Here is a 25045-nt window from a genome sequence, read left to right as displayed (position 1 = left end):
AGTGAGTGTGTGAGTGAGTGAGTGAGTGTGAGTGAGTGTGTGAGTGAGTGTGTGAGTGAGTGTGAGTGAGTGCGTGTGAGTGAGTGGTGTGAGTGTGCGTGCGAGTGGTGTGAGTGTGTGAGTGAGTGAGTGTGTGTGAGTGTGTGGTGAGTGTGAGTGTGTGTGAGTGAGTGAGTGAGTGGTGAGTGAGTGAGTGTGAGTGTGTGAGTGAGTGAGTGAGTGAGTGTGTGAGTGTGCGAGTGAGTGTGTGAGTGAGTGAGTGAGTGTGAGTGAGTGAGTGAGTGTGTGAGTGAGTGAGTGAGTGAGTGAGTGTGTGAGTGTGTGAGTGTGCGAGTGAGTGTGTGAGTGAGTGAGTGGGTGCGTGTGTGTGAGTGTGCGAGTGAGTGAGTGAGTGAGTGAGTGTGTGAGTGAGTGAGTGTGAGTGTGTGAGTGAGTGAGTGAGTGAGTGCGTGAGTGTGTGCGAGTGTGCGTGAGTGTGAGTGTGTGAGTGAGTGAGTGAGTGTGCGAGTGAGTGAGTGTGTGAGTGTGTGAGTGAGTGAGTGAGGTGTGGTGCGTGTGAGTGAGTGAGTGTGAGTGTGTGAGTGTGCGAGTGAGTGTGTGAGTGAGTGAGTGTGAGTGGGTGCGTGTGTGTGAGTGTGCGAGTGAGTGAGTGAGTGAGTGCGAGTGTGTGAGTGAGTGAGTGCGTGCGTGCGAGTGAGTGAGTGAGTGTGCGTGTGTGCGTGCGAGTGAGTGAGTGTGAGTGTGTGAGTGATGAGTGAGTGCGAGTGTGTGAGTGAGTGTGTGTGTGTGAGTGAGTGTGAGTGAGTGTGAGTGTGTGAGTGTGTGTGTGAGTGAGTGTGTGAGTGAGTGAGTGAGTGAGTGTGAGTGAGTGAGTGAGTGAGTGTGTGTGAGTGTGTGAGTGAGTGTGTGTGAGTGTGTGCGTGTGTGCGAGTGAGTGAGTGAGTGTGAGTGTGTGAGTGAGTGTGTGTGTGAGTGAGTGTGTGAGTGAGTGAGTGAGTGTGTGAGTGTGTGAGTGTGAGTGTGTGAGTGAGTGTGTGAGTGTGTGAGTGTGTGAGTGTGTGAGTGTGAGTGAGTGAGTGAGTGAGTGAGTGAGTGTGTGAGTGAGTGAGTGAGTGTGTGTGAGTGTGTGAGTGAGTGTGTGAGTGAGTGAGTGTGTGTGAGTGAGTGAGTGTGTGAGTGAGTGAGTGTGTGAGTGTGTGTGAGTGAGTGTGTGAGTGAGTGTGAGTGTGTGTGTGAGTGTGTGAGTGAGTGAGTGTGTGAGTGAGTGAGTGTGTGAGTGAGTGAGTGAGTGTGAGTGTGTGAGTGTGTGATGTGTGAGTGTGTGAGTGTGTGAGTGAGTGTGAGTGAGTGTGTGAGTGTGTGAGTGTGTGTGAGTGTGTGAGTGTGTGAGTGAGTGAGTGTGTGAGTGAGTGAGTGAGTGAGTGTGTGTGAGTGAGTGTGTGAGTGTGTGAGTGTGTGAGTGAGTGAGTGTGTGAGTGAGTGTGTGAGTGAGTGTGTGAGTGAGTGAGTGAGTGAGTGAGTGAGTGTGTGAGTGAGTGTGTGAGTGTGTGTGAGTGAGTGAGTGAGTGTGTGAGTGAGTGTGAGTGGGTGCGTGTGTGTGAGTGTGCGAGTGAGTGAGTGAGTGAGTGAGTGCGAGTGTGTGAGTGTGTGAGTGAGTGTGTGAGTGAGTGAGTGAGTGTGAGTGAGTGTGCGTGTGTGAGTGTGTGAGTGAGTGAGTGTGTGAGTGAGTGTGGGTGTGAGTGTGTGAGTGAGTGAGTGAGTGAGTGTGCGTGAGTGAGAGTGTGCGTGCGAGTGAGTGTGTGAGTGAGTGAGTGAGTGTGTGAGTGAGTGTGTGTGTGCGAGTGAGTGAGTGAGTGAGTGTGTGTGTGAGTGAGTGAGTGTGCGTGCGTGAGAGTGTGAGTGTGAGTGAGTGTGTGAGTGAGTGTGTGAGTGAGTGAGTGAGTGAGTGAGTGAGTGAGTGTGAGTGTGTGAGTGTGTGAGTGTGTGAGTGTGTGAGTGAGTGTGTGAGTGTGTGAGTGTGTGAGTGAGTGAGTGTGTGAGTGAGTGAGTGAGTGAGTGAGTGAGTGAGTGAGTGTGTGAGTGTGTGAGTGTGTGAGTGAGTGTGAGTGTGTGAGTGTGTGAGTGAGTGAAGTGTGTGAGTGAGTGAGTGAGTGAGTGAGTGAGTGTGAGTCTGTGAGTGAGTGTGTGAGTGTGTGAGTGAGTGTGTGAGTGAGTGAGTGAGTGAGTGTGTGAGTGAGTGTGTGAGTGAGTGAGTGAGTGAGTGAGTGAGTGAGTGTGTGAGTGTGTGAGTGAGTGTGTGAGTGTGAGTGAGTGTGAGTGAGTGATTGTGTGAGTGAGTGTGAGTGAGTGAGTGAGTGAGTGAGTGTGTGAGTGTGTGAGTAACTAAAATCGCTAACAATTTTCTATATCTAACAAAAGTTGTTAGTAAATTAAAAATGACAATTTAACATATATTAAATAGAAAATAGTCATTTATTTCTCAGTATTACCGTTTATATTTCAAATATGTAATTATTTCAAATAATGTAAATAAAAAATAATTGTAGTACACGTACTCCAACAAAAGCGCTGTTGTTTTTATGAAGTGAGAGATGATAATTCAGAATAATTGCGCGTGTCGTTCCTCTCGGGAGAATCTGCTCTTCCAGAGTTCAGAGTCACGAGGGATTGTGTTTGTTTGTGACCGTCAGAGAAGCTCTTTGAAGTGTCACATTGTTCTTTGATTTTTCTTTGCATTAATTTGCTAATGATGAAAGAAATCCAGTTCCCTGTCCTTCCAGAACAGAGCATGAGGGAAATGCCACGGCCTATATTCTGCTCCGGAGGGGGAATTAAAACCAGCTTCCACTGCCTGCGGAGTTTATTACACATTTCAGCTTTCGACTTTTTCGAAGTCTCCTGGCTTTAAGCAATCTTTTTTTTTTGTCACGATCAGCTCTTTAAAAGGACGTTTTCCCCATTCACAGGCTCTTAATATTTCACTAGCATTGATGCCGAAGTCTCCAGTAAAACCTCAAAGTGTCCGAGTTCAAAGCCGCAGTGAAATTATGAGGAAAAACACACTGGGAATTTCACATGTGGACGTTTCTCTCTGTTCAGTGTGTATTTTCTGTAATCTGCTCGTGTACATTTAGATTGCTTGTAAATGTGCGTTTAATGTTATCAAAACGTTTGCGACGCTCCCTGAGGTCTGCGGCGCTGCAGTGTCGCCGTCGCTCTATTAAAACCTGTTCGGAAAATATTCCCAAAATCCCAGCAGGTGTTTGCAGCTCCGCAGGAGAACTGCCAGAGCGAGATAGCAGGATTATAAAGTACAGTCACATGATGAAACAAGTGTGATGATGGAGAAATGGACATTCACATGTTCATGTCATCATATTTCATGCCTAATTCCACAGGAAAAAATATGGCGATACTTCAGTGTGTCACTTTCAACTAGTTGCTTATTAGCTGCATATTGGCTGTTTATTAGTGCTTATAAAGCACATATTAATGCCTTATTCTGCATGATCATATTCTACATCCCTTAATCCTACCCAATATCTAAACTTGACAAATACAACTACCTTACTAACTATTAATAATCAGTAAATTAGGAGTTTATTGAGGGAAACGTCATGGTTAATAGTGAATATGTGTTCCCCAAACTGAAGTGATACCAAAAATATATATAATTGTTCATTCCAAAGTTCAGTGTCAGAAAAATGTGCACAAATTATGCCTTTAAAAATACAATATATGCCTTTGTCATGCTCCCACGTCAATCATAATCGTGTGTGTGTGTGTGTGTGTGTGTGTGTGTGTGTGTGAGATGTGTTGTTCATCCACTAGATGTCAGTGTGCATCAGAGTCTCTGGATGAATCCACAGGTTTCTGTGCGCTAGAATCTTCTACACGTTGCTACGGTGATCCAACCCATAATACACCCCACATCTCTCTATCCACATATTTACTCTTCCATCCAACACAAACATCACTAGCAAACACACACACACACACACACACTTAAGGATATACGGCAAATTAACTATTATTGCAGCTCCAACATTTTTCACTGAACCAATTTAGCGGCCACTGCTTCTGGTAAACACACACACACACACACTCACACAGAGGCAGGATGTAGGTGGTGTTTTGTATGTAGTGCATGTTAAAACGAGTCTAAAATAATCACAAACCCACACAGGAGGATCTCCAGAGCTCAACACTGACTCTGATGAGAAAAACAACAGCACCAGAGAGACGAGTGCATGTAGAGGCTCTGGGGTGATTGATTGTGGCATTGTTGTGTTTTTGGCAGGTGTGTGTGTGTGTGTGTCAGCCAGATGTTAATTTCCATGTGAGTCCTCATCACTGGATTATACAATCAGAATCCAGTCAAACGTTCGTGTTTTTGCACTTTGCAACTGGAGAAGAAAAATATTCACCAATGTTCGTTTCACTCAAAATTAGTTTCACCTCTTCTGTGAGAATCTGCTGAATGGATTTGCAGTTACTGGTAGCTGAAAGCATTCTCCAATTAGCCAAAACATTAATTAAAACATGAAAAATGTCTCGAACTTTGTTAGTTAATGTGCTCAGATTTAGTGTGTGTTCATCAAAGAATCTTGAAAAATAAAATGTATGATGGTTTCCACAAAAATATGAAACTGTTTTCGACATTGATAGCAATTAGAAATGTTTCTTGAGCAAATCATCATATCAGAATGATTTCTGAAGGATCATGTGATACTGAAGACTGGAGTAATGATGCTGAAAATTCAGCTTTGATCACAGGAATAAAATATAGCTGCAGGCAGCAATGACGGGCCCAAGCCTCGGCACCACCACCACCACCACCACAATGGCTTAAGGAAACCTGTGCATGGCAGGCAACATACAATCTTAATTTAATTTAAATCAAACAATGATTTTACATGATATGAGACACTTCCTGTATACTTTTTTGAGTCATTAATTTAATCCCTCACCATAGCAACACTATTTGAGATCCTATAATCGTTCGCAGTTTAGCATCTTCAGTGTCTTTACTTCATGTTAACAGAGTTTGGTGGCAATTGCCTGAATCTCCTACGAGAAGTAAATAAAAACTCTGAGCATGATTATTCAAAAAATCCACATTAAAGCCAAAATATCAGACTTCCTGTTGGTCGGAGCTAATGACTGCAAATGAGAAAGTTGTCCGGCTTGACGAGATCAATATATGTACCAAGTTTGGTGACTGTAGGTAAGACTAACCTCAAAACTTTTGTCAAAGGGTGGCGCTATAGAGCCCCTGCTCCCCGCCCATTTCTAAGGCTTTGCTCATATCTACTGGCCGACAACTTTGACGTGTTTCATGCAATTTGAAGCCTCAAAAACACCCAAGAATATTCTAAAAGTTTGACATGTTGCCATGGCAACAGTATTTAAGATATCAAGAATCCTTTCACAGGGCTTGGGCCCTAATTACAGTTTACTATATTTTCACATAGAAAACAGCTGTTTTTAAGATTTTTACTATATTTTTGATCAAGTAAATGCAGCGTTGGTGGGCAGAAGAGACTCTTTCAGAAACATTAAACTTTTGAGCAGTAGTTTTTAGATCCAGATCTAAATTCTGATTGGATGAGCTGCATTCAAAGTGGTTATAAAAAGACACTGATAACACACACACACACACACACACACACACACACACAATATCAGCTGAATTCTCTATTAATGCACCAATCAGTCGTTCCTAGAAGATCTTTGATCATTATGTTGCTTGGCAACCATAAATGGCCTATAGTTCCGCTAATGAGCTTGATCACTGATCAGAGGAACTGTCTGTTTTGATTATTATGAGTAAATCTAGTCAATTATTGCACATTGATGTTTTTTGATCATATTATCATCATTCTTGTACTTTAATAATTAAATACTTTGACACATTAGTCTTGTTGCAGTGCAGTGAATCTCTCACACACACACACGAGTTTTCACATCCCTCTGAACATGTCAGAACAAGCATTCACACACTAATCCGTCATATTGGGCTTGAATCTTTTCTAAGGTGAAAAATGCAAATATAAGCCGACGTGCCCCTCCAGCAATGCATGTTGGGAAAATTGCTGAGCTATTAACACTTGTTATCTTTCTGAGCAGCGCGGCTGTGGTTTCTGCTTTCAGACGCTTGATTTTCATTTGGTTTTCCTGTCGTTGTCACCGCAGGGAGGCGTTTGAGAGAGAGAGAGAGATGTTTGTGAATGAACGCTGCTGAAGGGCTGCGGAGTGACGCGTGTAAATGAGGTGAAGGATGTGAATCTGAACATAAGCGTGTGCCGACAGATTCTTCTCAACGCGCTGACGGATGCGTGTCCGAGCAGGTGCTTCAGACCTGTGAGATCACACACACACACATACACACTCATACACAGGCATCTGGACGTCATTAGTCGGATCAATACCTCTATCAGCAGGTGATGACCCTCACTCTGTCTTTCATTCATCTTATTTTTGTCTCCGTTTGAAGTCACCTTCTGGGGATTTTCTTTGTTTATGAACCCTGATCCAACAAAACACCACATCTTTTATATTATTCTGCAAAAAACTATGTTCTTCCTCAGTATTTCTGTCTTGTTTTTCAGTACAACTATCTAAACATCCTTAAATCAAGAAACATTTACTGGAGAAGCAAAATGACTGAAGATATTAAGACTTGCTTACTGAGACTGAGCTTAAAACATGACAAAAATATCTGCCAGTGGAGTCAGAAAAATAATGTTTATTTTTCTGACCCCATTGGCAGATATTTTGACATTATTTATTCTTGTTTTAAGCATGAACTCACTAATAATTTTCAGAAAACAAGACTTAATATCTTGTACTCTTAAAAGGCTCTTTATTGCCATTGATGATTCCATGAAGAACCTTTAACACCCATGGAACCTTTCCATTAGACAAAAGGTTCTTTATAGTGGAAAAGGGTTCTTTAGGATATTAAAATAATGGTTCTTTTAAGAACTGATCACTGAAAGGTTCTTTAGGGAGCCAATAATAAAAAATAAAAAAAAACCTGTGGGACTTTTATTTTTAAGAGTGCTAAATGTATTTTGATTCAACCCTCTGGTGATGCTCGATCAGCGGTCAAAAATGACAGTATTTTAATTTGTTTATTATAGTGAAATTAATGTATTATATTTTAGTTTTTTGTAATGTTTTTTATTTAATACTTTATATTTTTAGGGGATTTTATGGTACTAAATTATACCTATGCAGTAGTTATAATCCATTCATTCACTTTTTGAGCATAGACTTGAAAATGAAATTAGACTTAAGTTCGTAACTTTTTTTTGGTTAAAAATTATCCAAAATAAATTTTTGAACAAGTACATAACCAGCCAGTGTTCAAAACTATCTCCTTATCTTAGCTTGATTCACAACGGTTAGCTTGTAATAATGTCTTATAATAAGAGCGACATGGTGGATTTCTGTGGGAAATTCAAGCATGCAGCAGTTCGTCTGTGCGTCATTACATCACGTCCGTAAACAGAAAGGAAGAAGATACTCAGATTATTGCTGAAGTGAAAAAAGTTTAAAAAGAGAAACTAAATAAAGTTATAGAATATTGCATTATGAAAAATGCACAAAAATACACATTTTACTCTAAAACTGTGAGAAAATCAAAGTCATAGATCTAAACAAGTTGTGTTCCAAATTTGAAGTTGATATCTCAAAAAATGAGCTTTCAGTAAGATATTGTTTGGGCGCAGTACCAAACGCTTCCACTAGATAAAATTCACCTCCCGTTCATTTCCAATGCGCTCATTTTTGACTGCAAACAATGAAAGTGTGTCTATTTTATTGAGGACCATTTAACCTTTTCGAATCATGTCAATGTTTTTTTTGTGTGTGTGTTTTCACATAGCAAGTGCCAAAACCTTTACCAAGTTTCGTACCATTCTGATGAAGTAAAATTTTGATGAATGTACTGGGAAACAAGACGGAAACACTGGTTAAGAAACTCAAGTTTGCAGTGTCTGTGCTGTTGATGTTCGATGTCTCGAAGCCAAACCAGTTGAGAACTGCTGATCTCGAGGGTCTATTTCTCTGATCTTTCCGTTTTTCAGCCTGGATAAGCTGAGACTGTCTCCATCTGTCTTCTCTCCATTCATTCTCCGTCTCTCTTCAGATGTGTGTGTTTTGCCTGATTTTCTCTGATCAGGCTTTATTTGTTCAGTTGTGCGTCTCAAACAACATCAGAGATTAAAGCTGAACATTCAGTGTCATTTTGCTCCAGATCAACACTGTTTGCTCTGCTGTAATAATTCATCCTGTAGAAACACATCCAGACAGATTCTGATCATGTCTTTCATTACAGACAATAAACTTTCATATTCATCCATTTCATTCCACCATTTATCACTTGTTTCTTTCACTCTCTCTCATTTTAATGTCTAATGTATTGCCAAAACAGTAAGAATAAATGTAAAAATTTGTGCAAACGGATAAATGAACTTTAATTATTTATAATCTTTTATACAAATCTATTTAGAAGGAAAATTGCAAGCAATTTGTTAAAAAAAAAAAAAAATAACACAAATACATTTATTTATATTTATTCTGTTTTATGTGTGCATTTGTATTGCTAAATAACTACAATAACTGTAAAAAATTTTTTTAGAAATTGAGTAAATTTGTATTAACAAGAAAAAAAATTATTAAAAGATAAAAATGATAAGTTTACGTTTATTTATTTAGCTTAGTTTTATCCAAATCGATTTACATAGAGCATAAGCAATTTGTCATAAGAAAAAATAAAATGAAATAAAATAACTATTTATTTTAAAATAACTAATAAATATTTCTTTATATTTATTCATTTTAATGTGCATTTGTATTGCCAAAGCAGTGCAAAATAAGTATAATAAATGTAAAATATCTCAATTTTCAAATTGAGTAAATGAGTATTAAATAATACAAATTAAGATTAAAGATTTATTAAGATAAAATGATATATTTGAAATACTTTTTAATGTGCATTTTTATTGCCAAAGCAGTGCAAAAGAAGTATAATAAATGTAAAAAAATATAAATTAGTATTAACAAGATAAAATGTATTAATAAGATAATTATATTTTTTAAATTTATTTTGCTTACAAATTTATCCATTTCAAATGAAATAAAATACCACGACAGGTTTATTTATATTCATTCTGTTAATTAATATTTATAATCTGAATAAACAGTTATTCTGCAATGTAATATAGTTGATTTAATGTAACTTTTGTGTGTTTTTGTTTGCCTAGCAACATTAATGCAGAGGTGTGTCACAGGTACAGCTCATCCAATCAGAATTTAGAGTCAAAACAGTCTGTTTTATAATTAGAAATGAACTCAGATCAGCAGGTCAGAAATAAACAACTCTTTTTTTTGTATGTTTTTTTCCAGAGACGCTGTTAGAGAGACATGATTGTGCGTCTCCCTGACCGCTGATGGTTACTAAGCAACAACCACACGCAACGATTGCCATCTATTTTTTGTGTGATTATTAATCTGTGAGTTCTTGTGCAGGAGATGAGATCTCTAAAGAAAAGACAATTTAGACACTTTGCTGCTCAAATAACACATTTATATTGAATAATTCATGTTAGGGATCGAACACAAACACAAGCTGTACATTTGTGCTGTTCACACAGTAGATCTGGATTCACTCTAAATGTGTTTCTTGCTCATTTTTATGAGCTGGATTGATTTTCTGTGGCAATCACTTGAATTGAAGGCAGCATATTGATCTGCTCTGCTGTCTCCTCCTCATCAGGAATCAGTTTGATCCACTGCGGTCTGTGACGCTGTTGAGGTTTCATTAGTGTTGAACGTTTTGGAGAGGAAATTAGGAAATTTTGGCTCCTCTCGTAACATGAAATTCATCCACAGAGCCGTTTTGTGTGCGGTGTTTCACTCTGAGAGAAAAGTGTAGAAATATCTTGTTAGGGGTTCAAGCGTGTAGAGCTGAAACTCTATTGTAATTGATACGTTTTCTGAGGATCATCATTCTCCTCTAAAAGTGAGCAGATCAAACCGTAAGTCGTAGAGACTTGAAGCTTTGAGGGCTGGTAGACTCACCCTGATCGGCCTGACGGGGGCGCTACAGCGCTCAAAAGTACAAAATCGCTCATGACTCCTTCGGATTCACTCGTCGTTCTTTGGGTATTTTGGATTTTTTGAAAAACTTTCTTTTGCGATCTAGTCCTAGGTTCTTGAACCGATCGGAACCAAACCAGTGCAGTGAGATTCTCAGAGTCTGATTGTCAGTAATATTAAAAAAAGTTGAAATTTCGATTCACGGTCCCTAAGAGGCGCCAAAACATTTGAAGTGGGCGGAGCCACTTTTACTAAAATGGCTATAACTCGTGAACAGAATGAGATATTTTCACCAAACTTGGCACACCCATGTAAGAGCTCATTCTGTGGTCGCGTGAAAAATGACGCTGTGATTGGCCACTTGGTGGTGCTATAACAGAAAAAAAACATGAAAATGTCTATAACTACTTCACCATTAGTCCAATCGACTTTAAAATTGGCATGCAGTGTCTTCGTCCAATGCGTCATGATTGTGTTTGAGGACATTAATGTATCTCAAAAAACATGTCCGCCATCGGCCAATGAATTTGGAGCAGCTGTCAGAGAAGGTTAACGGAGTTCGATCGAAACGAAACTCGCTGGGTCTGTTTGACTCACGGCCCTAGAGGCCTGTGAGAAATTCTAAAGAAATCGGCCACCGGGGGGCGCCTTCGTGTTTTTCACGTGCTTAAAAGATTGTGTTTTACATGATTTTTCGCACACGCCCACGACATTTGTGCCACATGGTAGAACTCCTCATTCAGAGCAGCTTTGCCTGGACCGCCGCTGTCCATCGAATCGTTCGTTAAATATCGGAGATTATTTCAAAAAACAACTTTTGCGAACTATTCCTAGGTTTTGGCTCAACCTTGATAACTGTTAAAAAGCTTTATAAACGATATATTTCAATGGTAAATTGCCTGCATTGGCTGTAAATGGTCTTTTCCATGTATGATTGAGATGATTACAGGCTTGTTAAATAAAACATTGTACCTTTTTACACATGTGCTTAAAAGGCTTAAAGCGATTGAACCCCGATAATTGCTGTATATTTTCATTTGGGTTTATTTTTTTCTTTCAACTTTTCACCTCTCTGTAGTTTAATGACTGGGCTTTTGGATCTCACACACACACACACACTGATTCTGAAGGCTTCTATCTGAAGATCTCATATCATTGTTTCATTAGATCAGTGTATCCAAACAGAGTCTCACTGTCGGTGTTTTCCGGGAATATCTGATGGGGTGAAGAGGTCAAACACAGAGGTGTGTGTGTCTATTTCCGGGTTACGATGTCTCTATGGAGATGATTGACAGGGTCAGTGTGGCGACTCTGACATCCCATAGTTTCCATACCACCTGCCTCTCTCACTCTCATGTGTGTGTTTCCTCTGTCGCCGCAGTGAGCGTCCTGCAGGAAACCCAGGGTGTGTGTGAGTGTGAGGTGTGTGTGTGTGTGTGTGCAAAGATGAGCCATTTCCTCTCTAGTCCCCAGGTCACCATTAGGGCTTCCTCTCTCACAAACACACTGAAGGACCGTCACAACTCGTGACTGTAGTCTAGTGTGTGTGTGTGAGTGTGTGTGTGTGTTGGTCCGTCATCACATCTATAATGTCGCAGTAAGTTTCGCTTTTTCACTTTTCATGTTTCTGAGTTTCTCTAGTTGACGACTAACATGAGGTTTTGTTTGATCAACATCCAGATTCTAGGTTAAACCGCATTTAGGACGCCGGGGCTAGTTGTCACTTGGGGAAGTGAACCCATTTCACAATTCGGTTTTGAGTCATAAATACTTGCTTTCTCAAGCAGTGCTTTTGTATGTTATATTCAAACATCTAGTTCTGTTGTAAAATGGTTGTAAATTTAAAAAAAAAAAATTTATGGATTATGTTCTTCAAAGTAAACCAATTTCATCACTTATTTTGATTACATTCTACTAATTATAATTAACTTTGCAACTACATGTCAACTTATTCTACTAACTTTAACTTAAGTCCACTAATACTCTGATTAGAGTTAATTATAAGGTTAATTATAATTAGTATAATGTCTAAAGTGGACCATCGAAATAATGTAAACTTTATTTTTTTTATTTTATTTTTTCTGGGTCAAGTTGTAAAATATCTTTATAATTTTGTAGAACTGATTATTTACCATTTCTGTTGGTCAAAGTAGTACTTTTTATAATTTTTGTTAATGTAATCGTTCATGAATTCTAATTGTTTTACTGTTTATATTTTGCTGAAATGTCAACTGTATAATATGTTGAGTGAAACTCTCCCATTACCTTTTTTTAATAACACGTTTTTTTGTTGTTGTTGTCAAGTCTTTAAGGTTGTGTTTTCAAAAACAGACCCACCCTTAATTTTCCTTATAGTAAACAGTGTGACAACTAGCCCCGGTCTGCCCTGCATGTACAGTGGAAGGAAGGAAAGGGAACTGTGTGTTTTAGGTCTTGTAACTTCTCAAGTTTTTCACCTCTGATGTGACAAATGCATTTTAAAAAGTGCAAATATTCCATGTCTGTCCGTGCACTAAAATTTGCATTTGTATTTGCATTTATAGTCAATATACAAGAAATAGCCAAAGAGTTTTGGAGGAAGTACAACAGTCGCACCGCAGGATACTGATGACACGATTATATATGTCGCATAAACTACACACTGACACTTTTATATCTGTATGCGTGCGTAAACCTGGTTTTAATGGACGTGTTTTGAAGCGTGCTGTGATGACGTTGAGGTTTGTTTGTGTTTGTTCAGTTCAGACCTTTTCCTTCTACGTTGTTCTTGTTTTTCTTAAAATGTCAAAAGATCACAAAAATCATCATTCATATAGGAAACACTGTCAGGTAAAGTTTAGTTAATGCATTATATATCATGAACTAACAAAGAACAACCACCTTTTACAGAATTAATCTAGATTCATGTTTATTTATAAATATACTATTGTCCATTAATTCACTAATGTTAATTTATACATTGTTTAAAGTCCTCCTATTAATGACAATTTATAACCTCTTTGGACAGATCTAGTTTGTTCTTACGTAATAATCATATGTAATTGACAAATTTGTGATGAAGAACTACACTTTCATGAATCATTGCACTTAACATAATTGAGTTACTCTCTTTGTTTTGCAATTAAATTAAATATATTGTGTTTAAACTCATAATGAATGAGCATAATCAATAGTTTTATGTCATTTTTATTTAATTACTCCACTTGCATTGCTTCATGGGATGTCTTGTACAAGTATTTTGCTTCACATGAGTGTGTGCATCGTTGTGATTCATCTCAGAGGCTTCCAATTACATTCTCCTTATTGAGGATTTCTTAAAAATCCCTATGGAGACCTTGAACGTAAAACACTTCCCAATCTGAGGTGTGCGGTAATGGTTGACTCGTTTTTCTCTATACTTATAATTCTTTGACCTCATCAACACCTTTGAAGAAATCTAACTTTGATCCATGACAGTAATGTTATTTCTCATTTGAATCAGGTTTTTGGAAATTAAAATTTTACCAATTAAAAACGTTACAATCAGTTTTAAATTCTAAAAAAATGTAAGAAAAGTCAAGCCGCATTTATTTCTATAGTGCTTTATACAATACAGATTGTTTCAAAGCAGCTTCACAGAACAACTTTACTGCAATAATGATGTTCTTCCTCAGTGTTTCTGTCTTGTTTTCCAGCACAAATACCTAAACATTCTTAAATCAAGATACAATTACTGGAGAAGCAAAATGACTGAAGATATTAAGGCTTGCTTATTGAAAAATATATGTAAAAATATAGCTGCAAGCAGCGATTCGGGGTCCAAGCACCGAAGCCACCGCAAGCAGAACAGCACAGTTTGCAACATCATAACTTTTGAACAAAGATTAATAATAAAAAATCTGTTCAGTCCAAATTGGACAAGATTTGTAGGAGGAGTAGCGAAAAAATGGAATACTGTACTTTTACAGTGGAGTCTTAATGTAAGACGTTGAATGTGATCAGTATGAAGAGGGGAATCAGTTGTACTAAGTTTCATCTTTCTAGAACAAAGGGTTCAAAAGTTGAGACCTTCATAAAATGCAAAATTTGAAGGAGTAGCGAAAAAAACTTAATACTGTACTTTTCAAAATGGCCACTACTGTAATGGGTGCAGTGTTATTGTAAGATATTGAATGGCATCAGCATGAAGAGAGGAGTCGGGTGAACTAAATTACATTTTTCTGGAACAAACGGTTTAAAAGTTTAACCTTTAGAAAAGTGAAATTTGAACTTGTGGTGGCGCTATAGAGTTGGTCCTAGAGACTCCAAAATTGGTCCAATTACTATTCATGACCATCTCTACAATTGTGCCAAATTTCATCATTTTCTCATGTTCTGTTCATAGGGCTGCCTTCGCTGAAGTGAGTTTGTGCTTAAAATAAGAACAAATATCTGTCAGTGGAGTCAGAAAAATCATCTTGTTTTGCCTTTAAATTAAGTTTATTTTTCTGACCCCACTGGCAGATATTTGTTCTTATTTTAAGCTCAAATTTTATAGAATAACCTGATATAAAATGAAAGGAAGTCTATGCAATATCCTCACTAATATAGTGAAACAAATGTGTGTGTGAGAGTGTGTGTTTATAGTGTTGAAGCCACCCAGACTGTAAAATCCCCTTTTTATATTGCTGCTCTTTCTTTGTTTCTTCATTGTTTAATTTGCTCAGAGTGTGTGAACTTGTCCTTATGTGCTCACTTGCATGTTTGAGCATGTGTGTGTGTGAGTGTGTGTGTGTGTGAGTGTGTTCCCGAGGGTAATGCGCTGTTGTAATTACTGGTTACTGTTCCTTTTCTCTGAACACAGTCTTGATTAAACTCAGTGTTAAATGAAAGTGCTCCGGCATTCTGATCAGGTAACGACATGAATGAGTGTGTGTGTGTGTGTGTTATTCTCTTGAGTGCCGTAAACCTGTAACGATGGATCTTTGTGGAACATTGATCCATATGTCCCTGATTTGATGGGCCACTCAAGAGGTTCACACACGCGCGCACACACACACTCACACACGCACGCACGCACACACACATTTTTACCCAATACCTTGCTGACACACTGTAAAAAGAAATATGGTAACACTTTACCTGAAACCTTTATGTATAATGCATTATAAAGGTATTCATAATTTATGTTATAATGCATTATATCTTTTTATGAATAATTGTAACTAAAGTTAAAATGGATTATAATATTTGCAGATTTCTTGTTCAATCTGAAACTGGTTGTTTGGCGAGTATTTTAATGCATTATACTTTCTAAAGGTGTGTTAAATGAATAGATACATATTATAATGTATTATAACTGTGGTTACAATTATTCACGAGACCATTATACGGTGCATTACAAGTCATAATTAATGCATTAAAATACTTTTATAATGCATTTTACATGAAGGCTTTAAGTAAAGTGTTACCAAAAATATTTTTGAAGTTGTAAATAAAACAAAGATTATTGAAGCACGTTTTTAACAAAAAAATACTATTTAAGTTTTTCTACTTCAATATTTCACATTCAATTTAATATGATACTTGCTGTTGTAATTGTTTGTGAAATTTACATGCAATTTTTTAAGTGAAAAATTGTTTCTACAGCAAGTTTCTTCGGTGCAGCTTTTGCCCGTCATAAATGCATATGTTTGTGTGTAAGAAGGTTTTACGGCTCTGAGGGAGTCGATCATAATGAAATTAAACCCTGCAGGGAAACATTGATCACGTCTGACACTAATATACTGCGACTGTGTTCGGCTTCAATCTGTCAGTCAAATAGAAGCTGTTTTTCAAAAATATCATGATGACATTAAATGAAAATTCACTTTCATGTTTACTTTTGCAGTCCGTTCTTGCCACAATGACATAAAGAAGATTAAATGATCAAAACTACTATCATAACATTTAGTCCATAAGATTTGTGCACTATATGTAGTCATGCAGTAGTTTTTGTGCAAGTCAAGTCAGCTTTATTTCTACAGCGCTTTATACAATACAGATTGATTCAAAGCAACTTCACAGTAATAATCAGGAAAATAATGATCAATGACGCAGACGTCATCAAACATGAGACCTATTGTGATCCATGTAAGAATGATTATGAACGCTATAAGGATATTTAAACATAATTTTATGCTGCTGTTGTTTCATATTTTTTGGAGCTCCTGGTCACAAGTTTCAGCTCAAAATCCCCCACAGATCATTAATTAAAGCTTGTCAAATTTGCCCCTATTTGGGTGTGAGCAAAAACACCCCGTTTTTGTGTGTGTCCCTTTAAATGCAAATGACCTCCGCTTTCCAGAAGAGGGCGGAGCTTTAACAGCTCAACAACAACAAAGCTGGAGAATCTCACGCAGCCAAAATGAGGATTGTCAAGACAAGAAAAAAGTGCACTGCAGAAAAGATTTCAAGTCTTGGTTTTCAGTACAAATATCTAAACATTCTTAAATGAAGATATCAAAATTAAGTGACTTTACACTGAAAACAAGAAGAAAAAACTGTCAGTGGCATCAGAAAAATAATCTTGTTTATTTACATTTATTTTTCCTATGCCTGTTCTTGTTTTAAGCTTAAATTCTCTTAATTTTTTTAACATTTTTTAAATAAACAAGACTTAATGTCTCAAGTTATTCTGCTTCTCGGGTAAATGTATCTTGATTTTTAAAGATATTTGTACTGAAAAACAAGACAATAATAATGAGATTTATTTTTTTTGTGGAAAGTATTTCTTGCGACACTGACATTAAACCTGTCAGATGGATGGATGTTGAGTCTCCTCAGATCAATAATCATTTAGTGCTGAAATGAGCTGTCACTGCTCAAACAGTGATGATCTGATGAGATGCACACATGTGAACGATCAGATGATCGTGTTCATCGAACACTTTCCTTTCATCACATGAAGGCTATGGAGAAATTCTTCTTTAGGTTTAATGTTGTGTAACTTGTAATTGTGACTTGTTTATAGGAACCCTTGATCAATACTCACTGTGTGTGTGTGTGATTATTTTCTCAGATTCATTGCAGATAAAAGACAGAAAGATAGACAGGAGAAATGCTACAAATGTACAGACCTCTTTCATCTCGTTCATCTCTGGCAACATATTAAATCCCTGAATGCTCCTCTGGCACGTGTGTGAGAACATTATTAATGTTGCTGTACATTCTTCTATTCTATGACGTTCCACTATTAAATCAACTCAAACTGTACAGGCACACTTAATTTTCTAAATAATTTATGGCTTAGATGACATTCATAATCAGTATTCATATCATATTCTTAATCAGTATTTTGGCCTTATTTTCCAGTAAAGATATACCACACTTACCATAAAAGCAGAAGCAAATTTACAAAACCGCTTTAATAAGATAAGAATATATCTGTAATAACACACACACACACACACACAGTGCTCAGCGTAAATGAGTGCACAACCTTTGAAAAGCAACATTTTAAACAATATCTCAATGAACACAAAAACTTTTTCTGACTGGACAACAAAACCAGTCATAAGGGTACATTTTTTTAGATTTATACACCATCTGAAAGCTGAATAATCTTTCCATTGATATATGGTTTGTCAGGATAGGAGAATATTTGGTCGAGATACAACTATTTGAAAATCTGGAATCTGAGGGTGCAAAAAAATCAAAATATTGAGAAAATTGGCTTTAAAGTTCTCAGCAATGCATATCCACTCACAAAAATAAGTTTTTGATGTATTTATAATATACAAAATATCCTCATGGATCGTGATCTTTACTTAATATCCTAATGATTTTTGGCATAAAAGAAAAATCGATCATTTTGACCCATACAGTGTATTGTTGGCTATTGCTACAAATATACCCATGTGACTTATGACTGGTTTTGTGCTCCAGGGTCACATTTATATTTATAGTATATACTGTATAATACTGATTAGATTTTTACAGGTAAATATTATTTACTTTAGTTTATAAAACTCATAATATGAATTTTTTGAAGTGCTTTTTAGCAGAATTGTGATATCACTTAATTTTATTGATTATTGTAAAAAATAATCATATTTTTCTATAGTTAATATAAAGGACAACATTTTCTATGACTGTTTTTTTTTGTGCTAATTGCTCACAAAATATATTGTTTCTTATTGTTTCAGAAATGATTGTGATATCACAAAGTGTGAATGATTTTCTGGATAATTCTCCAAAGTAATGTGCCAAATTATCTTTCGCTTTATCGTTCTATCATTCTTAGTCATCGTTCTGTCTATCATTCTAAAATATTTAGAATAATATTTATTTTGTACATTTTTTTGTGCAAATTGCCCAAAATAAGTACATACTTGTGTAAAACAAAATATATTGTTTCTTAAGTTTTCAGAAATGATTGTGCTATAACAAAGTGTGAATAATTTTCTGGATAATTCTCCAAAGTAATGTGCCAAATTATCTATCGCTCTATCGTTCTCTATCGTATCATTTTTTGTCATCGTTCTGTCTATTGTTCTAAAATATTTAGTCATTTTTAGTGCAATTTGTAAATTTTTTTTGTGCAAATTGCCCAAAATAAGTACAATCCTTTACAAAAGAAATATTAGACAAAAATGATATTGTTTTTAGTTTTCAGAAATAACTGTGCTATAACAAAGTGTGAAATTTAAAGGCACATAATTTTCTGGATAATTCTCCAAAGTAATGTGCCAAATTATCTATCGTTCTATCATTTTTGTCATCATTCTGTCTATCATTCTAAAATATTTAGAATAATATTAATTTTGTAAATTTTTTTTGTGCAAATTGCCCAAAATAAGTACATACTTGTGTAAAACAAAATATATTGTTTCTTAAGTTTTCAGAAATGATTGTGCTATAACAAAGTGTGAATAATTTTCTGGGTAATTCTCCAAAGTAATGTGCCAAATTATCTATCGTTCTGTCATTTTTGTCATCATTCTGTCTATCGTTCTAAAATATTTAGAATAATATTTATTTTGTAAATTTTTTTTGTGCAAATTGCCCAAAATAAGTACAATCCTTTACAAAAGAAATATTAGACAAAAATTATATTGTTTTTAGTTTTCAGAAATAACTGTGCTATAACAAAGTGTGAAATTGAAAGGCACATAATTTTCTGGATAATTCTCCAAAGTAATGTGCCAAATTATCTATCGTTCTATCATTTTTGTCATCATTCTGTCTATCGTTCTAAAATATTTAGAATAATATTTATTTTGTACATTTTTTTTGTGCAAATTGCCCAAAATAAGTACATACTTGTGTAAAACAAAATATATTGTTTCTTAAGTTTTCAGAAATGATTGTGCTATAACAAAGTGTGAATAATTTTCTGGATAATTCTCCAAAGTAATGTGCCAAATTATCTATCGCTCTATCGTTCTCTATCGTATCATTTTTTGTCATCGTTCTGTCTATTGTTCTAAAATATTTAGTCATTTTTAGTGCAATTTGTAAAATTTTTTTGTGCAAATTGCCCAAAATAAGTACAATCCTTTACAAAAGAAATATTAGACAAAAATTGTTTTTAGTTTTCAGAAATAACTTTGCTATAACAAAGTGTGAAATTTAAAGGCACATAATTTTCTGGATAATTCTCCAAAGTAATGTGCCAAATTATCTATCGTTCTATCGTTTTTGTCATCATTCTGTCTATCGTTCTGAAATATTTAGAATAATATTTATTTTGTACATTTTTTTTGTGCAAATTGCCCAAAATAAGTACAATCTTTTACAAAAGAAATATTAGACAAAAATTACATTGTTTTTAGTTTTCAGAAATAACTGTGCTAAAACAAAATGTGAAATTTTAAAGGCACATAGTTAAAGTATTGTGCCAAATTACATAGAAATGTTGGTGTTCAACAATATAGAGTAAATTGTCTGAGAGAAACACAGAAGGTTTTAGGACCCTGATGAGCAATAAAATCAGAGGCTTCCCCAGTCGAGAGAGAGAGAGAGGGAGGACAGAAGAGTGGCTGTGGTGTGTGTGTGCTGTCAGTGTGTTCCCTGCTGAGGGCTCGAGCGCACACCTCTGTGAGACCCGACACGAGTGTGTGTGTGTGTGTGTGCGAGTGAGTGTGTGCTGGTCTGTGCGGAGCTTTGACACACAGGAGGGAATGACATGAACGCTCATGAGAGGAAGCGAGGAAGAGACCTGTAAGAACACAAGACATGTCTACACACATGCCATCACACACACACACACACAGGGCAGAAGATGGTGGAAGTGAAGCTTCAGAACTGTGTGTGTGTGTGTGTGAGAGACGGATAGTTAGATAGAGTTGGACAGAAGTGGACAGAGATGAGCGCAGCACCTTCTGATGCTTCTCGTTTGTCTTTCAGACGTGGACAGCAAGTGTTCCTGAGAGCGGACGACACACCTGCTGTCTTACACTCCTTACAGGTAGGAACACCTGTCTATCTATCTATCCATCCATCCATCCATCGTTCATCTGATCACATCTGTCTCGACCGGATTCGTTCCTCTTGATCTCGTCTCACACATTCATGGATGAATCTGAGGTTGTTTTCTTTCTGTAGAGGAAAGACTTGAAGATTAATAGACAGAAAACAGATGAATGATTTACAGAGGAAATCAGAAACGTGTGTGTGTGTGTGTGTGTTTGACCTCATCGCAGCTCAATTCATATCAGCACACTTTCTGATGTTATCTCATAATAAACACACACAGACAAACACAACCTCACGCTGAATGTGTTGATATGTGTGTGTGTGTGTGTGTGTGTGTTTGCTGTAGGCGTGTACAAAAGGGAAAACCAGTTTAGTCAGTGCTGGTGTTCAGCCAATCAGCTTAAATGACAATGTAACCTGTAGAACGCAAACACACACACACACACACACACACACACACACACACACACACACACACACACACACACAGCTCACGCTCTGGGTTTCTGTTCCTCACTGAGTTTATAAGGTAAATCCTTCAAATCATGAAATAACTCCAAAGAATCCCTTATATGGACTCTGATGGAGAGAGAGATACTGAAGATCCCTCGTGTGTGTGTGTGTGTGTGTGTGTGTGTGTGTGTGTGTGTGTGTGTGTGTTTCATTCTCTGAAGTGTTTGTTCAGTATCACTTTGCATTAAGCTTGTGTATGTGACTTTAAGCACAGCATTAGTTATCAAAAACTAACAGCGTTTCTCATCTTGTTTAATGGCAGTAGATTCACTTTAAATAATCATGCTCTTCCTCAGTGTTTCTGTCTGGCTTTCCAGTATCTAAACATGCTTAAATCAAGATACATTTACTGGAGCAGAGAAATGACTGAAGATATGAAGTTGTGTTCCCTGAAAAATGTGTAAAATTAAGACTCCGTCTGCAGATATTTGTTCTCGTTTTATGTAAAAACTCACTTGATTTTTCAGTAAACGAGTCCTCCTTCTCCAGTAAATGAACCTTTAGATGTTTTTGCTGGAAAACGAGAGAAATCATTTGTGTCGCAGTGTAAAATCCCTGTTGCATTAAAAATATCACTATTTACAGTAGAGACGTGATTATTAGTAAAGGCAGTGCCGGGTTTGTGTGGATGTCACAGAACTGATAGTATAGGAGTGAGTTTCTGCGATTGAGATCACGGCTGATGTCTTCTCAGCGTGTGTGAAGGGCTCGTACACACACACACACACACACACATACGTGAATAAACGAGGCTGATGTTTTCAGGTCAGACCGCAGCGGTCAAACGCAGACGTACGTCACCTTTCCTTTCCCTGCGACTCTCTGTGTGTCAGAAAGACTCATTAGCATAAAGTGAACAAGGCAGTGATGTTATCACCTCAGAGAGAAGAAACAGAAGATGATAGAGGAGGACGACGGGTGAAGGACGGACGGAGAGAGGGATAAATAGATCACTAACCAACGGAGGACAGATCAGGAATGAAAGGAGCCCATTACAAGATTAGATAATGTGACACTGAGAGACGGACTGATATATGCAGAGAGAGAGAGACGTGTGTGTGTGTGTGTGTGTGATAGATCTGTCTTTCCTGTCTGGAGGTGCTTTGGGTTTGTTGTGTCCGGTGTCACATGTGACCCGCTGTGTGTCTCACCCTGAAGATCCAGACAATATGAGAGGTTAATCTACTGTCAGAAACACACACACACACACACACACACCGCAGATGTGCTGCATTTGCATCTTAACGGAGACAGAAAGTGAGAATGAGAGGAGAACTGCTGCTGTCAGCCGTCTCTATCGGTGTGTGTGTGTGTGTGTGTGTGTGTGTGACAGCTGTGTTTAAGCGGGCGTCCACTCAGTTCTCTTATCGTTTGGTCTCTCGTCTTTCACCCTCTCTCTCTCTCTCTGCATCACGCTGTTCTTCTCGTTTAACAGCGCTGAGTGTGTATCAGAGATCCAGAGAAAGCCAATGCAGCGGCACGTTCACTTCAGAGACACACGCCACGATGCAGTAGAGGTACGACACACACACACACACACAGGTTATATATATATATATACACACAAACATAACATTTATTAAAAGATATGATGCATTTCGAATTGTATTACAAGGAATTATTAATAAATTTATAATCATTATTAATTTATAATACTTATAATACTCCTCTAATGCATTATAGACAGGCTTCAATTACAGTGTTATATATACACTGCCCGGCCAATAAAATTCACTTTGGATTTTAATATGCAAATACTTAAAGTGGACCTATTACGCTCTAATATCAGTCTCTGGTGTCTCCAGAATGTGTCTGTGAAGTTTCAGCTCAAAATCCCCCACAGATCATTTATTATCGCTTGTCAAATTTGCCCCTATTTGTGCCGTTTTTGTGTGTGTCCCTTTAAATGCAAATGAGCTGCTGCTCCAGAAGAGGGCGGAGCTTTAACAGCTCAACAACAACAAAGCTGGAGAATCTCACGCAGCCAAAATGACGAAAGTGTTCAGCCTTACATTGTTCAAACCGGAGTCGACACTGATGGAGAGACTCAGGAAGAAGTTACAACTTTTAGACGTTTCTGAATGGTTAGTGGATAAATTGATGTAGTTGCTGTGGAGTTGATTCAACTCATCCACTAGCATGTGCCGTCATGTTCATCTTTTGTGTTGAATTGACCCTCGTTTGTGAAGCAGTCCGGCGTAAAATGACGGCATGACAACAACACTCGACTACAACAACTCTTCCTCTTCTCTAAAGCAGCCCAACATGGCCCCGCCCCCTTTGATGTGTGTTCTCGGGGGCGGGGTTTATGTAAATGTAGGGTTTGTGATGTCACTAACCCAGGAAGAAGCTCGTTGTAGTCCTTAAAAAGCGATTTCTGTAAAAGAAAATATCTCCTTTGCATTGAACTTTGAGCGTCGTAACTTTGCAGATGTTGTTTATGATCAAACAGCAACATTACACACTAACTACAGTTAAAAAAGTCAAATCATAATTAATCACTCCTTTAACTGAAGCCTGTCTATAATGCAATATATTCTTTCATAATATTTAAAACCTTTATTCTCTTAATTTTTATACTTTTTTTTAAGGTTTAGCTCATATCTTGGTACAAATTTGTCCCCAAAAATATGATTATGTAGGTACACAAACACACACACACACACACTGGTGGTGTGTGTCTCTGATTGGCTGATTCTCTCTCTCTGTGTTTGAAGTTTTTGGAAGAGTTTCATTATAACACTTTCATTCACACATTCATTTGTTCGTCGTGTTTTCGGTGTCTGTTGATCAGAAGCTTCATCGTCTCTCTAATTAACTCATTAATACTGAGATCTGACTCCGCCCACTGTTCTCACTGCCCCCTCGTTAAGAGCAGACGGCTGATGGCCAATTAACTCCATTGATTAAACGGCTCAGATCAACACTGAACTCTAAAAGCCTTCCGTCCATAATGAATATATTCATATTTAATTGTCATTAATGAAAGTGAGAGACTGGAGAAGAGATATTACATCATGGAGGGAACTGTATCTGCGGTCACCTGTCCTTACGCGCTTCTTTACATATATATATATATTCTAGTCATCTTGTGACGTCTTCTTTCAGAGATTGTGTCATGAAAACATTCACACACACGGTCAAATATCACTCATTCTTTCAGTGGTGATCAATACACTGATTAAATCATTGATCAAGTCGATTTATTTGTCTAGTGTTTTGCACCACACACATTGTGTCAAAACAGCTTTAAAAGAGTCTCTTCTGCTCACCAAAGCTGCATTTATTTAATCAAAAATACAGTAAAATTGTGAAATATTATTCCAATGTAAATCAGCTGTTTTCTATGTGAATATCTAGTAAAGTGTAATTTATTCCTGTGATTTTCAGCATCATTACTCCAGTCTTCAGTGTCACATGATCCTTCAGAAATCATTCTAATATGATGATTTGATGCTCAAGAAACATTTCTGATTATCATCAGTGTTGTGTGTTTGGACGGTCGGTGTGTGTTTGTTTCTCATGTTCATGTGTGACAATATTCCCACTGTTTTCCTGATGCCAGAAGAACACATTACTATGGATAGAGAGAGAAAGAGATGAGAAAACGAAACGCAGATGATGTGGAAAATGTTCTCCATCATCACCTTTTGCTCTCCTTTTCCCATCAGTATGTTTTTCTGCTCGCTCCATCTCGGACCTTCATATCCTCTGCGGTTTCATCCATGTCTCTCCGGGGATGTAATTACTTCTTATTCTTTTTCGCGCTCCCCCGCTGACAAATTGCAGTAGCGTTACGCTCTGTCGCGTGCAGCGGTACGTCTGTTGCTGTAGTAGTAATAATCTTACACGGTTCTTTTCACGGGTTTTCCTTCAGTATTCAGTTGTGTTGTGCTGAAAGGTTTCTGCACAATCAAAAGAAACAAAATAAACTCCAGTTCGTGTTTTTTCCAGCTTAAAGGAAACACACGTTCTTAAAGAAGTCCAACTGAGTGATGCATCTTAATGC

General features: G+C 37.3%; 1 protein-coding gene across 1 annotated transcript in view; it reads left to right on the top strand.

The window, feature by feature from the left end:
* LOC125249607 (cGMP-dependent 3',5'-cyclic phosphodiesterase) overlaps positions 1-25045 on the top strand; it is a 167520-nt gene that overhangs the window by 49082 nt on the left and 93393 nt on the right. The window contains 1 exon segment of the mRNA XM_048161925.1: positions 20455-20515. Within this exon segment, the coding sequence (XP_048017882.1) occupies positions 20455-20515 (61 nt within the window).

This window comes from Megalobrama amblycephala, linkage group LG16, assembly GCF_018812025.1.
Source record: "Megalobrama amblycephala isolate DHTTF-2021 linkage group LG16, ASM1881202v1, whole genome shotgun sequence".
NCBI lineage: Eukaryota > Metazoa > Chordata > Actinopteri > Cypriniformes > Xenocyprididae > Megalobrama > Megalobrama amblycephala.
This window is presented reverse-complemented; position numbering and strand designations above follow the sequence as displayed.